The 21,050-nt window shown below is 37.9% G+C and overlaps 1 protein-coding gene across 1 annotated transcript in view; it reads right to left on the bottom strand.

The window, feature by feature from the left end:
- Positions 1 to 20,357, bottom strand: part of ATRNL1 (attractin like 1) — a 782,697-nt gene extending 762,340 nt beyond the window's left edge. The window contains exon 1 of the mRNA XM_043597648.1: positions 19,920 to 20,357. Coding sequence (XP_043453583.1) covers positions 19,920 to 20,230 — 311 coding nt within the window. The 5' untranslated portion in view covers positions 20,231 to 20,357. The remainder of the gene's footprint in view (positions 1 to 19,919) is intronic.
- Positions 20,358 to 21,050: the final 693 nt, after the last annotated feature.

Raw genomic sequence — 21,050 nt, 5'->3', positions numbered from 1 at the left:
ATGTATTATTCACTCCTCATGTTTCCATGCGGAGGGATTTTAATTAGAGTGAAACTCCTGGCCTCTCTGCCCACACCTCACTCCTTCCTTCCTCCTCAGTGGAGAAGACGTGGCTTCTGACTGGAAAAGTAAGGAGAAAAAACTGAGTATGAAAGGCTGAGTCAACTCCAGGCTGAGAGGGTGCATTATGCCTACTTTCTTCCGTGCAATATAAGGGTCTTGCCCAGAAACATGGACCCTCAGTTGCTGAACTCTGCCTGTGGGTAAATTTAATTTTGAAGTGAACTATTAGATAATCCATTATGGCCATACATGAAATTCATGTTCTCCATATCTGCACTGATAAAGCTGATATTTTAACCATTATCTATCTGACTTTTCAGCCTATCTCTCAACAAATTCTGAACTCTAAAATTTTAATAATTATATTCCCAAATATGAGAATTCTAGCTCATCAATGCATTTTTCCTCAGCACTGCCTTAAGTCACTGAGATGACTATACAGTGCAAGCATTTTTTAGTCATAGTCTCTTCCACATAGTATTATTATTTTCAGATTCATCTACTATCTATAATAAGGACAACCTCTTCCCCTTCTGGCTAAACTGACTTCACGTCTGCTAATTATTCTGAAATCTTAAGCTGTCTGTATTTTTCCTATTCACTTTTAGGTAGCATATGGTTGAGGTAAAGGTAAAATAGTATTATCTTACTATTGGCTCAAGTAGTATTTCAGAATGAAATGAATGGTATGAATAGAATCGTGTAGGTCAAATAGAGCCAAGTGGATCAGACAGCTAAAATTTCACAGCATCTTCTTTTCAAGGATCCAAATATTAATTAGTACTTATGTCAACCATTCAGAGTGTTAATTCCCATCATTCATGGCAGACCAAAGACAAGGGGGAAAGGGAAGTACACAAAGTATGAATCAACCTGCATTATTATTGTTGTTAAAAACAATAAAACTCAATAGACCACCATACTTAAGGAATTAATTTAATTTTCTGGTTAACTGAACACTATGATTAACTGAAACTCAACCAGAATACCTTTTTCAATGATTTGTTGCTAAATATGTTCCTGAATTTTTTTTAATTGCTGTGTTAACAAATTACCACAAACTTAGAAACCTCAAAAACATCCATTTATTACTTCACAGGTCAGAAGCCCCTGTTGACTCAGATGAATACTAGCTGAGCTGGGCTCTTATCTGGAAGCTTTTGAGAAGAATCCACTTCTAAATGCATTCGGCTTGTTGACAGAATTCAGTTCCTTGAGGTTATAGGGCTGAGATTCCCATTTCCTTGACAACTATTGGCCAGGGGGTACTCTTAGCTCCTAGAGACTCCTCTCCAGTCATTTAGACATGGTCCCCTCCATCTTCCAACCAGAAGGGTATGTCAAATCGTCCTTGTGCCTCCAATCTTTGACTTCCCCTTCTACCAGAAACCTGAGAAAACTGCTTTTAAGGGGTTCACGTGACTTGATTAAAACCTCTCAAATAATCTCCCTTCTGCCATATAACATAAATCGTGACAGTAACACCAGGGGGCAAAGGTCATCTCAAAATTATGCCTACCAAACTTCCTATATCATTAAATTTTTGGAAACATAACTGCTTTCATAACTCAGGATGGTTAAATACCTCAGAAACCTCATTATGAAAGTTAATTTTTATACATCCAAAGTTTAAGATTAGTTTGATTTAATCCTGACTACATAAGACACCCTGGAAATTATTTTTTTAAGTCACAGATAAAAATTTATTTACATAGTTTGACTTTCTCCCCAAGTGGACTGAAGAAAAATATATACACATAGTCATTCACTGATTCAAAACTATTTATTGAATGTGGCAATATTCTTGGCATCGGGGATAAAACAGTGAACTGAAAAGGTTCCCAGAAAGTAGATTAGTGGTGATCTAGTGCTGGGGAGTGGGGAAGAGAAGGGGGAGTGACTGCTCTTGGGTACAGGTTTATTTTATGGAAAAATAAAATGTTCTAAAATTACTATTATAGTTTCACAACTGTAAGTATAGTTTAAAAACCATTAAATCATGTACTTTAAACTGGCAAAGGTTGTAGTATATAAGTTATATCTTGATAAAGCTGTTAATATAAAAAGTGAAAAAAACACAGGGAAAATTCTGTCTCTGCCCTTCTGGACCTTACATTCCAGGACAACGCTGTCCAGCAGGACTTCCTGCAATGATAGAAAAATTCTACATATTTACCATTCAACATGGTAGCCACTCAGCACATGTGGCTATCGAGCACTTGAAATATAGTCAGTGCAACAAAGGAACTGAACCTTTAAAATTTAATTTTAACTAATGGCTAGATGTGGCTAGTAACTTCCATAGTGGACATGATTACAGAAAGAGGAAAGACAATACACAAATAGCAAATAAATGTGTAAAGTGATAAAACACACATAGAGCGGGGAAGAAGACAGCGCTCTCCAGCACTCTGATATATATCTACAGAAATATGTAGGTGTATATATGTATATAAACATACATGAACATAGTGCCTATATGTGTCTACATGTGATATACATGTAAATACTTAGATATGAGCAATTAAAAGTAGGAAGAATTTTTTATCCTTCTATAATCTTCCTAAGTTATTGTAAAAAATAAATTTAAAAACTGCTTTTGAGATCATTCCACAAGTTGAAAAAAATACTTTTTAAATTGTACATATACAGCATTATTTGAGTTTCTTTCCTATAATAGTGATTCTTACCATTTTGAGATCTGAGATCACTTTTGAGAATCTTATAAAAGCTAACCACACCCTGACTACAAAAATTCATATAAATAATATTTTGTATAAAAATCTGAGGATTCACCAACCACTCACAGCCCATCTGAGAACCAGACATCAAAAGCCCCTATTACTATACACATTCAAATAATCAACAGGCTTGGAGACAAAATATTATTACATCATAGAGAACTGTTTGATAAGCTTAGACTTTTCTTTTGGCATCCCTGTCTACTATACAACACACCCATTCATATTAACTTTGTAAAGAACAAGTTAAGAACTATGTATAACATTCTCTTTTCACTGAAAAAGAAAAAGACATGACTGAGAAACTGAAAGAAATAGGCAAAACTTTAGAAAAGCTACAAGAATCTCAACTTGGTCCTGTAAAGAGTATGTAACTCAACCTCCCTAAGCCTCAGTTTCCTTGTGTGTAAAATAGTTATAACAATACCACTTATTTCACAAAATTGTTTTTAAAATGCAATGACATAAAATTTATCAAGTGTTCAGTAAAGCAGCAAGACAAATCCATGTAAATTTCATGGCACACTGGCAGAAATAGGTCTCAAACACATTATCAGTTTGGTACCACTCATGATCTTAGGTAACCGCTATGCTACCCAGAAATTCAGAAGATCATGAGTTTATAATTAAGGAGAAACTTACTGAATTGTAAAAGATGACTTGATATGGATAAAGAGCCAGACAGACATGATTTGGCAATTCACCTGTCACTTAGTAGCTATCAGACTTTGCATACATAATCACTTCAGGTCTTTCATTCTCTGTTCCCACTATAAAATGAGAACAGCAGTATCTACCTCACAGGATTTTCATCAGCCATAACACACACACACACACACACACACACACACACACACACACACACACATACATATATACATACATATAAAGGTTTTCCATCACATTATAGTACTTTTCCCCTAAACTCATAATTTAAGCTTGAAATGCTAGTTTAATTGCCGTCAATATTATTCTTATATGAAATAAAATAAATTGAATTCTCTTGAAAAAATTCATTATTAGCATAATTATACTGTCAAAAAGTCCAAATGAAGCCTGACATTAAACTTAACATATCACAACATGGAAAATGCTCTTAAATGTTCGGTTTTTTTATGGACACAGAGAATCAACTTGAATGTTTCTAATTTACACAGTGCTTTTTTTTAAAAAAAACACGCTTATATTTTACCTATAAAAATAGTAAGTACCTTCCCCTCCCCACTGGGAGAGAAAGTGGAGGTGGGGTCCCTTCAGTGAGACCTGCCCTGCACTAAACCAATACCAGCAAAGAGGCAGCACCCCTGCACCTCATCACTGGAGTTTGGACCATCCCCGCCCTGCACTAAGCAAATGCTGGGAGAGTCGGCACCCCCCACCCTCCTAACTAGAAAACAGAAACAGATTACAAAGATGAAGATGGTGAAAAAGGAGATCTTTCAAATCTTCTGTATGAAGTCCTGGGTACACCCTCAGGCAGCCCATACGTGAAACAGATCTGAATCAACAAAACAAAAACTTTTAGAATTTAACCATGGTATGGAATATCATCCATATCTCGGAATGGCAGCAGATGGGTAAGGCAGAACAGAATAGTACAACCAAGGCTCTGGAAACTAAACTGGCATTCAAATCTCAGCACAAAAATGGATATCACACTCCTAGGTACATACTCAAGAGAAATAAAAACACATGTCCACACAAAAATTTGGTACAAAAAATTCATGGCAGCATTATTCATAATGGTCAAAAGGTAGAAACAACTCAAATGTCCAACAACTGATGACTGGATTAACAAAATGTAGAATGTCAATACAATGGAGTATTATTCAGCAATAAAAAAAAATGGACACATGCTACATGAATGAAACTTCAAAACATGCTAAGTGAAAAAAGCCCGTGACAAAAGACTGGAATCACTACATTGATTCCATTTATACAACATGTCCACAGTAGGCAAGTTCACAGAGACAGAAAGTAAATTAGTGGCTATCCAGATTAGTGGAGTTGGCAGGAAGGGGAAATATGGAGTGAGTGCTGATGAAAATGGGGTTTCTTTAAGGGGTGATATAAAAAAGTTCTAAAATTAGATAATGGTAATGGTTGCATCACTCTCCAAATATCCTAAAAACAAATGAACCATTTAAAAATATGAATAGTATGGCATATAAATTACAACTCAATAATTGTTATATAAATAATAAAAAGTGAAGGTCATGTATGCTGAACCAAAACAAGTTGACAGCCTCCTACAACAGAACATTTAGTGTATGCAGAATCTCATGCACAATACTCAAAATATCCAGGATATAATCCAAACTTACTTGCCATACCAAGAAACAAGAAAATCTCAACTCATGTGAAAAAAAGATGATCAGAAGTACCATCACTGATACGGCAAAGATGCTGAAAATTGTCTGTGAAGAATCTTAAAGCAGGTATCAGAAAAGTGGCACAAGCAGCTGCAGACACTTTCAAAACAAATATAAAAATAAAAGTCTCAAGCAAAGAAAAAGAAGACATAAAGAATGAAATGGAAAATGTAATCGTTGGGGGCGGGGCGGGGGGTATGCAGCCCCTGGGTGACTCAGTCAGTTAAGTGTCCAACTCTTGATTTCAGCTCAGGTCATGATCTCAAGTTCCTGAGATCAAGCCCTGCATCTGGCTCTGCACTGATGGCACGAAGCCTGCCTGGGATTCTGTCTCTCTCTCCTTGCCCTTCCCCTGCTTGTGCATGTTCTCTCAAAATAAATAAATAAACTTTTAGAAAAAGAAAATATAATAAATGAAACTTTCTATACCAACTCACAAGATGGGCCCAACAGCAGAATGAAGAGGATAGAGGAAACAATCAGGGAACGTATAGATAAATAAAAGTTATCCAACCTGAACAGAAAGGAAACAGTCTGAACAGAACTTCAGTGACCAAGAAGTCAATAAGAAAAGATGTAACATCTGTTTCGTTGGCGTCACAGGAAAGAAGAAAGAGTGTGGAAATGAAAAAAATACTTGAAGAAATGATAACAAAAATTTTACAAATTCTGAAAAATATATAAAGATACAGAGCAAGAAGCAGAGCAAATAACAAGATAAACTTAAGAAATTTGATACCCATACACATCATAATCAAATTTCTGAAAACTGAAGAGGAAAAAAGAAAGCCAGAGGAAAATTACACATTAGCTGCAGAACAACCATTTGAATGACAACAGATTCCTCATCAGAAACCTTAGAGTCACTGTTTTAAATACTTTAGCTCTCAAAAAAGAGATATGACCAAATTTGTGTTCTATAAAGCAAACTCTGCAGCAATAAAGAAGAGATTAGCAAGGGAAAAATCAGAAGCAAAGAGATCAGTTAAAGAGCCACTGTAACAACCCAGTAGAGAAAAATTCAGGATTTAACTAAAACAATGGCCATTGAGATGAAAAGGATGACAAAGCTTGAGAATGGCAGCATGACATACGTGTATAGATGGACTTACAGGAAAAACTGTCTTTGCGGCACCTGGGTGGCTCAGTCGATTGGGTATCCGACTTTGGCTCAGGTCATGATCTCACAGTTTGTGAGTCTGAGCCCCACATCGGGCTCTGTGCTGATAGCTCAGAGCCTGGAGCCTGCTTCCAATTCTGTGTGTGTGTCTCTCTCTGCCCAACCCCCCCCCCCCCCCCCCCCCGCTTGTGTTCTGTCTGTCTCTCAAAAATAAATAAATGTAAAAAAAAATTTTTTTTAATAAACTGTCTTACCAGCAAGAATGACTGGGTGGTGCCCCTGCAAACCAGAGTATGGAAGCTGTCACAAGGAACAGAAAGCTGAAGACAGAAATACCCTAATTCTGTGTATGAACCCACACAAGATTCAGGCTTAATCTGAGCAGCTCATATGAGGAACAGACCCAACAGCAGCTTACTAAAGTTTCTCAGAACTGAATTAAAACTTAAAACACTGCACAAGTCTCAGACTAATCCATGAATGCCATGTGTACATTCAGATCCAAAAGCTTTGAAAACAGAACTGAGATTAGAACGACTGCCCTCAGAATGCATGACAAAGAATTAGCTATTAGAACCTTATGGCTTACTAAATAAAATTAACAAGTAAATAGATCAATAAATCAACATTCACCAGAACATAACAAGATCCATAACCTATACAACATAATATTCACGATGCCAAGAATAAATCCAAAAATCACCGAGCATGCAAAGAACTAGGAAAATGTAAACAATTCTCAAGGGAAAAGATAATGGATGTCAATCCTGAGACGATCCAAACATTTGCATCATCAGACAGACATTAACTATTATAACTAGACTCCACAAGGCAAAAGTAAGGACACTAAAATAAAATGAAAAGAGAAAAATTCTCAACGGGGAAATAGAAATCATAAAAAAGAACAAAATGGAAATGCTAAGACTGAAAAATACATCTTAAATTTTTAAAAGTGACTGGATGGGTTCAAAAGCAAAATGGAGATGAGAGAAGCAACAGTCAGTGAACTTAATAATAGTTCAAAAGAAATAATACAATCTGAAAAAAGAGAAAAGTTTAAAAAAAAATCAGAACCTCAACAAACTGTGGAGCTAAATCAAAAACCTAACATTAGTGTCACTGAGGTCCCAGAAAAAGAAACAAGATTACTGAAAAAATGTTAAAAAAATAATTAAAAAATAATAATAATAATAATTTTTTAAAATCTATAAATTTAAGAAGCTGAACAAACCCTACCCACAGTAAATTTAAAGAAAGCTACATTCAGATACATCATAATCTGAACTACTTAAAACAAAAAATGTAGAAAAATCTTGAAAGCAGCTAGAGAAAAATGACATTATACATAAAACAAAAGCAATTAGAACCACTGCAGACTTCCCACCAGAAAACATGGAAGGCCAGAAAAGAATTGAGCAACGTACTTAAAGAGGGGCACTTCGCTGGCTCAGTCAGTAGAGCGTGCAACTCTTGATCTCGGGGTGGTGAGTTTGAGCCCCATGTTAGCTGTACTTAAAAATAAAAAATCTTTGGGGCGCCTGGGTGGCGCAGTCGGTTAAGCGTCTGACTTCAGCCAGGTCACAATCTCGCGGTCCGTGAGTTCGAGCCCCGCGTCAGGCTCTGGGCTGATGTCTCAGAGCCTGGAGCCTGTTTCCGATTCTGTGTCTCCCTCTCTCTCTGCCCCTCCCCCGTTCATGCTCTGTCTCTCTCTGTCCCAAAAATAAATAAACGTTGAAAAAAAAAATTAAAAAATCTTTAAGATAAATAAAAAATAAAATGCTGAAAGGAAAGAACTGACCACCTAGAATTCTATACCTGCAAAAACATCCCTCACAAAGGAGGTCAATATAAAGGTATTATTTTAGGCCAAAAAAATTTTTAAGAAAATACATCAGCAACAGTCATGTTTGAAAAGAAATACAAACAAAAAAAAAAGAAAAAAGAAAAGAAAAGAAAAGAAAGAAAGAAAGAAAAGAAAAGTGGTTCATACTAAAGGAAAATGACCCTAAGAGGAAATTTCTATCTCAGAACTGCAAAAAGCAAAAGAGCAAGCAGATATCCAAGAAAATATAAAGGACAACATTTCCCCTCAAGTTCTTTATAATATGTATATTGCTGAAAGCAAAATTTACAATTTTATCTGATGAGGTTTGCCATACAAGCACATTTGATGTATATGACAATTATAGCAAAGGTGAGTGGGGATGGATAAGTGGACAAACATGGTTCTAAAACTTAATTTTACCTGAAGTAAAATAATTCTAACTCTGGATAGATTACAAAAAGGTAGGTACGCATATTGTAGTCACTAGCATACTAGCATAACCACTGAAAAACAATACAAAGACATAAAAAGTGATTATTTGATTGGATTGAAATATATATATGTTATATATATACATATATATATTTATTTATATAAAATAGTGGCTATTAATATCAAAGTAGACTTCAAAGCAGAAACAATTACCAAAGAGGCAGGAAATGATACTATGATGAATGGATCAGTTCACCAAAAAAACACAGCAGTTCTAATTGTATATGCACCCACCAAAAAAGCTTCAAAACAAAGACAAAACTAACAGAAGTGAAAGGAAACAGATCCATAATTACAGTTGGAGACTTCAACACTCTTCTTTCAGTGACCAACAGAACCAGACAGAATATCTAGGAAGGATATACATATCTAAACAATATCAACAACCAACTTGACCCAACTGACATTTCTATAACATTCCACTCAAGAGAATTATTTTCAACTGCACATATTAATATTCACCACAATACACCATATTTTTTCCAGACACAAGTCTTAACAAATTTATAAGGACTGATATCATACAAGGTATGTTCTTTTAACATAATGGAATTTAACTAGAAATAAATAACAGAAAAACCTTTGAAAATTTAAAAAAATTGCTCACATAAGCCAAAAAAGATGTCTAAAGGAAAACTGGAAAATATATTGAACTGAATAAAACGAAAGCACTACATAACAATATGTGAGATGCAGCTAAAGCAGTGCTTAGAAGAACACATATAGCATTAAAATGCTTTTATTAGAAAGGGAAAAAACCTTTCAAATTAACAATCTAAGCTTTTCATCTTAGGAAATTAGAATAAGAAAAGCAAATTAAAACCAAAGGAAACAGCATTCAATGAAACTGAAAACAACAACAAAAGAAAAAAATAGTGGAAATCAATGAAACCAAACATATTCTTTGAAAAGACCATTAACATCAATAGTTATATAGACAGACTAAGCAAGAAAAAAGAAAAGGTAAACTACCAGTATCAGAAATAGAAGAAATATTACTCAAGACTCCACAGACTCTAAAAGGATAATAAGGGAGTATTATACACAATTTTAAGCCCACAAATTTGAAAACTTAGATGAAATGGTCAATCTAAGACAACCTACTAAAACTCATTCAAAAAGAAATCAATGAAATGAATGTCCCTACATCTATTTTAAAATCTCAATTCAGGGGTGCCTGGGTGGCTCAGTCGGTTAAGCATCCGACTCTTGATTTCATCTCAGGTCATGATCTGACAGTTCACGAATTCAAGCCCTAGGACAGGCTCTGGACTGATAGTGCTGAACCTTCTTGGGATTCTCTCTCCCTCTCTGTCCCTCCCCCTTCTCTCTCTCTCTCAAAAATCAATAAATAAACTTTTTTTTTTTTAATTTTTTTTTTTCAACGTTTATTTATTTTTGGGACAGAGAGAGACAGAGCATGAACGGGGGAGGGGCAGAGAGAGAGGGAGACACAGAATCGGAAACAGGCTCCAGGCTCTGAGACATCAGCCCAGAGCCTGACGCGGGGCTCGAACTCACGGACCGCGAGATCGTGACCTGGCTGAAGTCGGACGCTTAACCAACTGCGCCACCCAGGCGCCCCAATAAACTTTTTAAAAAATTGAAATCATAGTTGCAAGCCTTTCCACAGAAAATCTCAGGTCCAGCTGGCATCACTGATGAATTTTACCAACATTTGAGAAAAAAGTAATACCAGTTCTACATAAATTCTTCCAGAAAACAGAAGAGGGGGCAATTTCTAATTCATTTTATAGGGCTACCATTATCATAAGAAAAGCCATTAAAGAAAATTACAAAGCAGTATCTTTTGAGAATACAGAAGCAAAAATCCTCAACAAAACAGCAAATCAAATACACCAATATACAAAAATTACAATATATTGTGACCAAGTGGGGTTTATCCCATAAATTATGTTTATATAATTATAAAGGAAGAAGTAAAATGGTCTCCATGCACAGATAACCTAATTGTCTATGTAGAAAATTCCAAGGAATCTATATAAGAAAAGCTACTAAAACTAAGTGGGTTTAGCAACATTGCAGGATACAAAGTCAACATCATTCATCATCAGAGACACACAAATCAAAACCACAATGAGATACCACCTCACACCTGTCAGAACGGCTAAAATTAACAATTCAGGAAAAAACAGGTGTTGGCAAGGATGCAGAGAAAAAGGAGTCCTTTTGTACTGTTGGTGGGAATACAAACTGGTGCAGCCACTCCGGAAAACAGTATGGAGATTTCTCAAAAAATTAAAAATAGAAATACACTAAGGACTAGAAATTGCACTACTAGATATTTACACAAAGGATAGAAAAATGCTAATTCAAAGGGGCACATGAACCCCAATGTTTATAGCAGTGCTATCAACAATAGCCAAATTGGGACACCTGGGTGGCTCAGTCAGTTAAGCGTCCAACTTCGGCTCAGGTCATGATCTCAGTTCATGAGTTCAAGCCCGGCATCAGGCTCTCTGCTGTCAGTACTTTGCCCACTTCAGATCCTCTGTCTCCCTCTCTCTCTCTCTGCCTCTGCCTCTATTTCTCTCTCTCAAAAAATAAATAAACATTTACAAAACAGCCAAATTATAGAAAACGCCCAATGTCCATCAATCGATGAATGAATAAAGAAGATATGGTATGTATGTATGTATGTATGTATGTATGTATGTATATATGTGTGTGTACACATACACTATGGAATACTACTCGGCAATCAAAAAGAATGAAATCCTGCCATTTGCAACAACATGGATTGAACTAGAGTGTATTATGCTAAGTGAAATAAGGCAGAGAAAGACAACTATCATATGATTTCACTCATATGTGGAATTTAAGAAACACAGATGAACATAGGGGAAGAGAAGGAAAAATAAGATAAAAACAGAGAGGGAGGCAAACCATAAGAGACCCTTAAATACAGAGAAACAAACTGAGGGTTGCTGGAGGGATGTTGAGTGGCGGGATGGCTAAATGGGTGATGGGCATTAAGGAGGGCACTTGTTGGGATAAACAATGGGTGTTAAATGTAAGTGATGAATCACTGGGTCCTACTACTGAAACCAATATTATACTGTATGTTAACTAACTTGAATTTAAATAAAATTTTAAAAACTCAATTGTATTCCCACATAATAAAAATGATCAAATGGAAACAAACTGAAAAAAATAACATCAATTACAAAGCATCAAAGAACACAAACTATTTGGGTATAAATCTAACAAAAAGGATCTATACCTAATAACTACAAAACAGTGATGCAAGAAATAAATGAACACCTAAATAAATGAAGAAATATATCATGTTGGTGGACTGGAGAAGCCAGTATTGTTTAGATGTCAGTTCTTCCCAAAATGATCCCAAGTCAACAAAATCCCACTCAGTAGGATTTTTTTTTTGAATTGACAAACTGATTCTAATATGTGGAAAAGCAAATAACTGAAAAAGCTAGATGAGTTTTCAAAAATAAAAAGTTATAGGAATCTCACTATCTAATTTCAAGAATTACTGTAAAGCAACAATAGTCAAAAAAAAAAAAAAGAGAGACTCTCAAAAGGACAGACACATACACATGGATCAAAGGAACAGAACATAGTCAAGAAACAGATACAGACATAGAGATACCCAATTGATTTTTAACAAAGGTACAAAGACATCAATGAAAAAAGGATCATCTTTTCAACAGTCATCTCATAATGAAAAAGGGGTCAATTTATCAAAAGGAATTCTATGCACTTAATAACAGAGCTTCAAAATACATGAGGCAAAACAGATAAGACTACAGGGGTAAAAAAGATAAATGCAAAATTATAACTGAAGATTTTAATACCACTCTCCCAATAACTGATAGAAATAGGCAGAAAATCAAAGGTTTCAGAAAACTTGAACAAAACTGTGAATCAGCTCAATCTCCTGAAATGTATAGAACGTTCCACCCACGATACACATTCTTTTCACATGCACAAGGAATGTTTACCATGATGGACAATATTCTGGAAAATAAATCTTAACAAATTCTAGTTATACAGTCATATATATACATATATTACTTAAATTGAACTTGTAGCTATATATGTTAAATCAAATGAAGGCAACATCAAATGAAAGCAATATAATTCATAATATCAACAAACAGAAAAATGATATGATCACCTCAATAGATGCAGAAAAAGTATTCAACACAATCCAATATCCATCCCAATAAAAACTCTCAGCAAACTAGGAACAGAAAAAAGCATCCTCAATGCAATAAAAGAGATCTACAAAAAATTTACAGATAACATCATATTAATGGTTACAGATTAAATATTGTCCCCCTAAATCAGGAATGACATACAGTTGACCCCTGCCATCACATGTATAGATCACTGCAATGGAGATTCTAGGCAGTGAAATAAGGCAAGAAAATAAAAGGCATCCAGATTGCAAACAAAGGAGTAAAGGTATCTTTATTTGCAAACAACATAATCATCTATTCAAAATATCATAAGGAATCTATAGAAATCTACTACAACTAATGAGCTTAGTAAGAATGAAAGACACAAGATTAACTTTAAAAAAAACCAGTTGTATTTCCATATAATAGCAACAATCAGAAATTAAAAGTAAAAATATATATAGTTTATAACAGCATCCAAAAATGTGAAATATTCAGGGAAAAGTGACAAGTGTTGTAAGAACCGTTCAGTAAAAATTTTTAAATTTTGCTGAGAGATTAAAGAAGACCTAAATAAAAGGAGAGATATACCATGTTCATGAGTCAGAAAAAATATTAATAGGAGGTCAACTGCCCCCCCAAACTGGTCTGTAACTTCAACACAATCCCAAGTAAAATCTCTGCAGACTTTTTTGAAGAAATTGGCAAGATGATTCTGAAATTCATAAGGAAATTAAAAGAACCCGGAATAGCCAAAATAATTGAAAAAAGGGCAAAATTGAAGGACTTAATATTTGCTGAGTTCAAGACTTATAAAGCTACAATAACCAAGATATTATTGTCCTGACATACAAACAGACAAAGAGATCAATGGAACAGAGTAGAATCCACAAATAAACACACAAATATATGAACAACTGGTTTTGGCAAAGATATAAAGCTACTTATCAGAGAAAGGATAGTCTTCTTAAAATGGTCCTGGAACAACTGAATTTCTATATGTAAAAAAAGAAAGAAAGAATTGAGATCCCCACCTCTCACCATATGCAGAAATTAACTCAAACTATAAAACTAAATGTAAAGTCTAAAACTACAAAACTTCTAGAAAAAAATTCAAGAGGAATTATAAGCCAGGCAAAGGTCTCGGAGATATAACACCAAAAATGTAATGCCTAAAAGAAAGAAATGAATTCATCAAATTTAAAGCTTGTGTTCTTTGGGGCACCTGGGTGGCTCAGTCAGTTAAGCGTCTGACTTTGGCTCAGGTCATGATCTCATGGCTCGTGGGTTTGAGCCCCTCATCAGGCTCTGCACTAACAGCTCAGAGCCTGGAGCCTGCTTCAGATTGTGTCTCTCCTCCCCCACTTGTGTTTTCTCTCTCTTTTTCTCTCTCCCTCTCCCTCTCTCCCCCCTCAAAAATAAATAAGTTAACATGTTTTTAAAAAATGGTTAACACTTGTGTTCTTTGAAAACAAATTCTTTGTTCAGAGAATAAAAAGACAAGCCCCAGCCAAGAAAAAAAATTTGCAAATGATATATCTGATATGGAACTAATATCCAGAATGTGTAAAAAACTCATAAAAATCAGTAACAAAAGTGTTTTTAAATGTGCAAGTTTTGAACAGATACCTCTCCAAAGAAGATATACAGATGGCAAGTAAGCACATGACAAGATGCTCAACACCATTAGTCATTAGAAAAATGCAAATTAAACCACAATGACATATCACTACATACAAATTAGAACTGCCAAAAAAATTTTTTTTAATTTTTTTAAATTTTTTTTTTCAACGTTTATTTATTTTTGGGACAGAGAGAGACAGAGCATGAACGGGGGAGGGGCAGAGAGAGAGGGAGACACAGAATCGGAAACAGGCTCCAGGCTCTGAGTCATCAGCCCAGAGCCTGACGCGGGGCTTGAACTCACGGACCGCGAGTTCGTGACCTGGCTGAAGTCGGACGCTTAACCGACTGCACACCCAGGCGCCCCAGAACTGCCAAAATTTAAAAGACTGACCACACCAAGTGTTGGTGAGAATGTGAATTAAATAGAAGATTCCTACACTGATGGTGGGAATGTAAATAATAGAACCACTCTGGAAAACAGTTTGTCAGTTTGTTGAAAAGGTAAACATGTATCTGCTATGTGAACCGGTCATTCCATTCTTCAGTGTTTACCCAAGACAAATGAAAGCATATGTCCGTATAAAGACTTCTGCATAAAAGATTATACCAACTTTATACAGAATAGCCAAAAACTAGAAACAACCTACATGCCCTTCTGTGGGTGAAAAACAAATTGTGGTATATCCATACATCGGAATACTACTCAGCAATTAAAAGGAATAAACTTCTGATACACCATTAATGAATCTCAAAATAAATAAGCTGTGTGAACGAAGCCAGACAAAAAGGAATAATACACAATGTATAATTTCACTTATATAAAATTCTAAAAAATCCAACAAGTCTATAGTGACAGAAAGCAGCTCAGTAATTGCCTAGGGATAGGGAGAAGCAGCAGGAAGGAGAGGGAAGGATTACGAAGGGGCACATGAAACTTTTGGGTGTGATGGATATTTTTATGATTATGATTATGGTGATAGTTTCAGAGACAAAACTTTTTAAATTTTATAATTTATTGCATGTCAACTATACCTCAATAAAGGTCTTAAAAATAATGAAAAAACTTATAATTCCGATTAAATGATTCCTTTTGAAAGTAATAAAAAGGAAAAAGACTGCTGTAAGAGTGTATAATAAGGGGGCACAGTTTGACAAGTCAGAAAAGCCTCCTTTAGGTACTAGTGTAAGCTAAGATTTAAAAGATGTCTAGTAATCAGCCAACCAAAGACCAGACAGGAAAGAGAATAAAGACAAGTACAGAAAGAAAGAAAAAAAAAAACAGGAGCAGAGTCAAATCTGCAGACAGGTGGTCTTGAAAACCATGCTACTGCAAATAACTTACTTTATCAATTTAGGATCTTAGAAATATTCTGTTTAGACTGTTTTAAATTTATACTGTGTAACTGTATGTTTTAATAATATAAAGAACCCATGTATATAAATTACATATTATAATCTTAGTTTAAAATAAAGAAGACTGTTACCAGAAAGGAAGGGGGGTTGGGCTGGGAATTAAGGAGTACACTTACTGCAATGTGCACTGGGTGTTGTATGAAGTGTTGAATCACTATATTGTATACCTGAAACTATTATTACACTGTATGGTAACTAACTACAACTTAAATAAAAACTTAAAAAAAACTTATGGGTGAAAGCATTAAAAAATTAAAGGAAGGAAGGAAAGGAAAGAAGGAGGGAGAAAGAGGTCAGAGAGTATTGGGTGCACCTTCAGTGTTACTGACAGTTTCTCTACTATTAATAAAAAAGATTCCAAATATGTGTTTAAAAGTAGTTAAGAAAACATATTTACATAATTAACCCTGCCCCTTTCTGTTCATAACAGCAAAGAAATTCTTAACAGTATATGTTCATTTTGCTGTCACCAGAAATAGAATACTTCTATTATAAATATGAGAATTTCAGTATCCACATTTGACTAACCTAAGAGTTTTTAAAAAAATCTATGTACAGTGGCCACCTGGGTGGCTCAGTCAGTTAAGCATCCAAATCTTGACTTTGACTCAGGTAATGATCTCACAATTCGTGAGATTGAGCCCCATGTCGGGCTCTGCACTGACAGCACAGAGCCTGCTTGGGATTCTCTCTCTCTCTCTCTCTCTCTCTCTCTCTCTCTCTCTCTTTCTCTCTCTCTCTCCCTCTCTCCCTCTCTCTCTCTCTCTGTCCCTTCCCCTCGCTCACTCTGTCTCCCTCCCTTTCCTAAAAGAAATAAAAATTTTCTATAAATATGTATACATTAAAGATTTAATAGATTTTAGAAAAATACCCAATAAATGTGTTTTAATAAATTTACATTTAGAAATTGTTCTTAATATAATGAAATATTTTCCAATCTCAGAGCATTAATTTAGGTTTTATATAGAAATTAGAAGTCATAGGCCCCTAAGTCACATTAACAAGAAAATGTCCAAGTCTGATCACAAAATATAAATTTATATAAATATAAATCTCAACTATTCTACAGAAATAATTCCAAAGAACTGGTTTCTAAAAGAGAATGCCATTCATTTTGGTAAAGTTTGCAACAAATTGTTTTCTGAACTAATGTTCTACTAAGCTACTCAAGTAACTATTACTCAAATTAGCATATATCATATCCTTATGTTTCAAATTGGCACTGTCCTGATTCTCAGTCTTAAACATTTCAGCCTAGCTTTAGTCAAAGATCAGTATTCATTTCATTATACCTCTGTGAGAAATCGCTTGTAATTCTATGTGTTTTATTCTATTCAAATGGAAACAGATAAAAGACTACAATCAATGCTTAAAGAACTAAAGTAGCACTTTTGATACATTTGCTTCTGCACTCCACCCCCTCCCCCAACATTAATCTTTCATTCTAAAGAACCATTTGAGGAATACTCTCTCAGTAAAATCCCTACAGTAGGAAAGAAAAAAAAAAACAAAACACCTAAGTTATCATGAAACCAGCCAATTAATTTTGACACCTGCTTACCAAGATTGATCATTTGTGATATGTTTTCTAGGTTGCTATCCTTCAGTTTAGTAAAAGATTTTCAAGATAATTAATGAAGTGAGAATTTCCAGTTAAAGTCTTTCCCACTACATTATTACTTCAAATGCTGAATAAAATAAGCCACCAAACTTCAAACAAACCTTTCTTAGCTTAGCATATACTCTACCAGGAAGAATTCCCGTCTTCTAAATTGATTCTTCCCTTTAACATTAACTACCAAGTTTTACCCCTAAGAGTATACATAAAACACAGAGTAGTGCCAGTTGTATTTATCTAATTAATAGCTTGTATTCCACAGAGAAATGAAAAAGTACTTACCAATACAGTACAATGAATCATATAACGACTTCCAAAGAATTTATTTATATTCAATGATTAGTTCAGGGTTTGTTAATTAACTGTATTAAAGAAACTATTCCTTACTCACTAACATATTATGTTTATGAACATCATCTCCCCATGTTATTTAAGCTGGTTTAACTTGATCTGTGGCCTTGCCTACTAACTGGGACAACATCTGCTAGCAAGGTTACAGGCTACGGACCTAGCTGATTAACAAGTTCCACTACTATAAAATGTATATAGAAGCTTCTCAGCACTACAGCAATCTTTGTCCTCTTTAGATAAATGGAGCAAATCCACCTACACAAAGGCCAAAATCCCTAAATCACATATGAATCAAGCAATCTTCCTATCTATTAATAGAAAGATGTAAAAAATTGATGCAGCTTTTTTCATTTTTGGCTGCCAGTTTATATGTTCAAGATTCTTGGTTGATAAAAAGGCTGGCTGAAATTGTCATAGCCCAAGTTTAAAAACACTTAAGTTAAAAAAAAAAAAAAACGCTATGAACAAGCACAATTCAGTAAGACATCTTTCCTTATCTTGAAACACTTTTTAAAACTTTTAATTAGCACCTCGAGAGTGGGCGAGGTTCTTTTCCCGAGGTTTGTGTCCCCAAAGGCGTACCAAACAAAACTATACTATTATACTAATTTGTGAAAGAAGTGAGAAAACATTTCAACCTATTGCCACAAATGAACGTCATAAAGCTTCATTTTGAGATTTCACTTCCAAAAGCCTGCTGTAAATTTAAATAGGATCTACCTAAAATTAAAGTGTCCTTTAAAAAAAAATAGTTTCACAAGAGCTTTAAGGAACACTGTTTTAACTAGCAACAGTTAAAAAAAAAAAAAAGGAAAATATGCTATATTTAAAACTCCCAGGACATTTTCCTAATAAAATAAAATAAAACAAAACTCCTAGGGCATTTTCCTATAACACATTAATAAGGTGGACAATATTCCTAGCTCTGCCTTACAGACGGAGACATTTCACTTAGATTTTGCTATCATCCTGACAAAAAATATCAGTAATCTACCCAGTGTTATTTCAGAGCCACAAAACAGCCAGCAAACTTCACAGTAACCATCTAAGAAGTTTCCTTACTTAATGATTGTTACCTGCAGATTGTCAGGTGGCTACCCTAATGGCCTCAAGTATCTTGCTACTCCCCCGCACTCACCCATTTCTTTCCCTATCAGGCAGGAACGTAAAATTTATCCACCAATAGGGGGAATGTGTCTTTACTATTGTAACGCAAACTCCTTAGGGCCTTGAGCTTCAGGAAAAAAGACGATGATGCTCTCACACGGCAGCTGATAGTGAAACAAACAGTTGGAAAAATCCATTACCTTCCCTATATTAAAGAGTCCAGATATTTCACCATTTTATGTAACCCAAAGTCACTCTTGTATTCTCAATTAAACCTGTCCTAGCAAATTCAACATAATATATTGGCTATAAGTAAACATTCTAGAGTTAAACTAGCTGATTGGGAATCATAATTCGGCCCTTACCACTGTGCAATCCTGGGCAAATTACTTAAACCCGTTGCCTCCAGTTACCTCTGTGATTCCGGCATAATAATTCTAGCAACTCACAGAGTTGTTGTGAGGAACAAACGAGATAATCCACGTCAGGCGCTTAACAGTGTTTGGCACAGAGTAACCCCATCATAAACTATTACTAAATAAACTAAAATGTTATCAACGGCTACCTCTAGAGAGAGCAGTAGGATGGGAGTAGAGGGACGTACTGGTAGACCATAACTTTTAACCTTTACATTTCTGCATTGATTGATTGTTTTGCATCGTCCAAGTATTTCAGGAGTCACTTGCACATTTTTCCATTAAAAACTAGTGACCTAACAAAATGGTGTTTGGCACCATAACTGAGTACGGAAATGCTGATGAGCAGGGGACCAGAAGTCGCTGCGGACATCTGGACCACGGAGAGAGCTTCGAGTGCCCAGAGGTCGGGGCTCCGCGCGGAGCCCAGCGCCCCGGGGGCTCCAGGGCTGCAGAGGGAGGCGAGGACCCCGCTCGCGGCGCGCGCCGCGGGTGGCGCCCAGCCGGGGGACCCGAGGCCGCCTGAGAACACGGGGAGGGGGGCGAAGGATGGGAGGGGGCGCGACCGGTGCGGGGCAGGGCTGAGATGCGGAGTCCGGCGAAGGCACTTACTTGAACCTGCCCTGGCAGTGCTGGCACTGGTCCCCCACCCAGCCCGGGTCGCAGAGGCAGGTGGAGTTGACACAGCGGCCCGAGAAGCAGGAGCCGGTCCTCTCGCACGGCTTGGACTGGGACACCTGCGCGTAGAGGGCCAGGTAGAGGAAGCCATAGCACAGCAGCCAGCTGTTCCCGTCCAGCAGCCAGGAGGAGGCGCCACCACCACCGCCGCCGCCGCCGCCGCCGCCGCCCGCCGGCCGAGCCCTCCACAGCCCCGGGGCCGCCGGCTGCGGGGGGCCAATGCGGGCCCGGCCCCCCGGCTCCATCTTCCCCGGGGCCCCTGCCCGGCGGGGCTGCGCTCGCGGGCGCGGACAGCGATGCTCCAGGAGGGGAAATCCGGCCGGAGAAAACCGCGCCGCCGCCGCCGCCGCCGCTTCTCCTCCTCCCCCTCACCGGCGCCTGCCCCAGTCCCGCTCCCCGGTCAGGAGGGACAGATCCCAGTCGCTGTCGCCTCCGTTCGGCTCCCTCCAGTCGCACTGGAGCATCGCCTCTCGGTCTCCTGACCTTGTCCTCGGCGAGCCAAGCCCACTGCCGCGGCGCCCCGGGCCGGGCCGGAGGCGGAGAGCGGGCGGCGCGGGCGGCGAGGAGCGCTCCGGAGGGGACCTGCGGGAGGGGGAGGGGACCCCGCGCGCGGCCCCGCCTCGCCCGCGGCTCGCGCCAACTGCCTGGGCTCCAGCCCCGCGCGCCCGGTAGGGCGGGGGCCCGCGGGAGCCCCGAGGTGGGCGCGCCCAACGCGGGAGGGGGATCCGGGCAGCGGGGCTCAGCGCCGCACCGCCGGGCCGGCGGCCGGCGGCCCCCCAGCAGCCATCTTCTCCCCCCGTGCCGTCAGCCGGCCACCGGGGCTGCGGCTGGAGCCCGCGGTGCCTTGGACAGCCCGCCCCCGCTCGCGCGTGCCCACGCTTCCCCCCCCCCACGGACCCAGAGCCGTGGTCTCGCCCCGCCCTGACAGGGACCGGGGACTCCCCCGCGCGCGCCCACCCGGCGCGGCCCGCGAGCTGCGGGGAGACTGGCCCCCCAGGTGCGGCCCGCGTGCCCGCGGTGCCCTTCCCCTCCGTGCACTGGGGGGACGGGGGGGGGGGAACCCGG

Source organism: Prionailurus bengalensis, chromosome D2 (genome assembly GCF_016509475.1).
Source record: "Prionailurus bengalensis isolate Pbe53 chromosome D2, Fcat_Pben_1.1_paternal_pri, whole genome shotgun sequence".
In the NCBI taxonomy this organism is placed as follows: Eukaryota; Metazoa; Chordata; class Mammalia; order Carnivora; family Felidae; genus Prionailurus; species Prionailurus bengalensis.
Note: the sequence above shows the minus strand (reverse complement) of the source record. Positions and strands in the feature narration are given on the sequence as shown.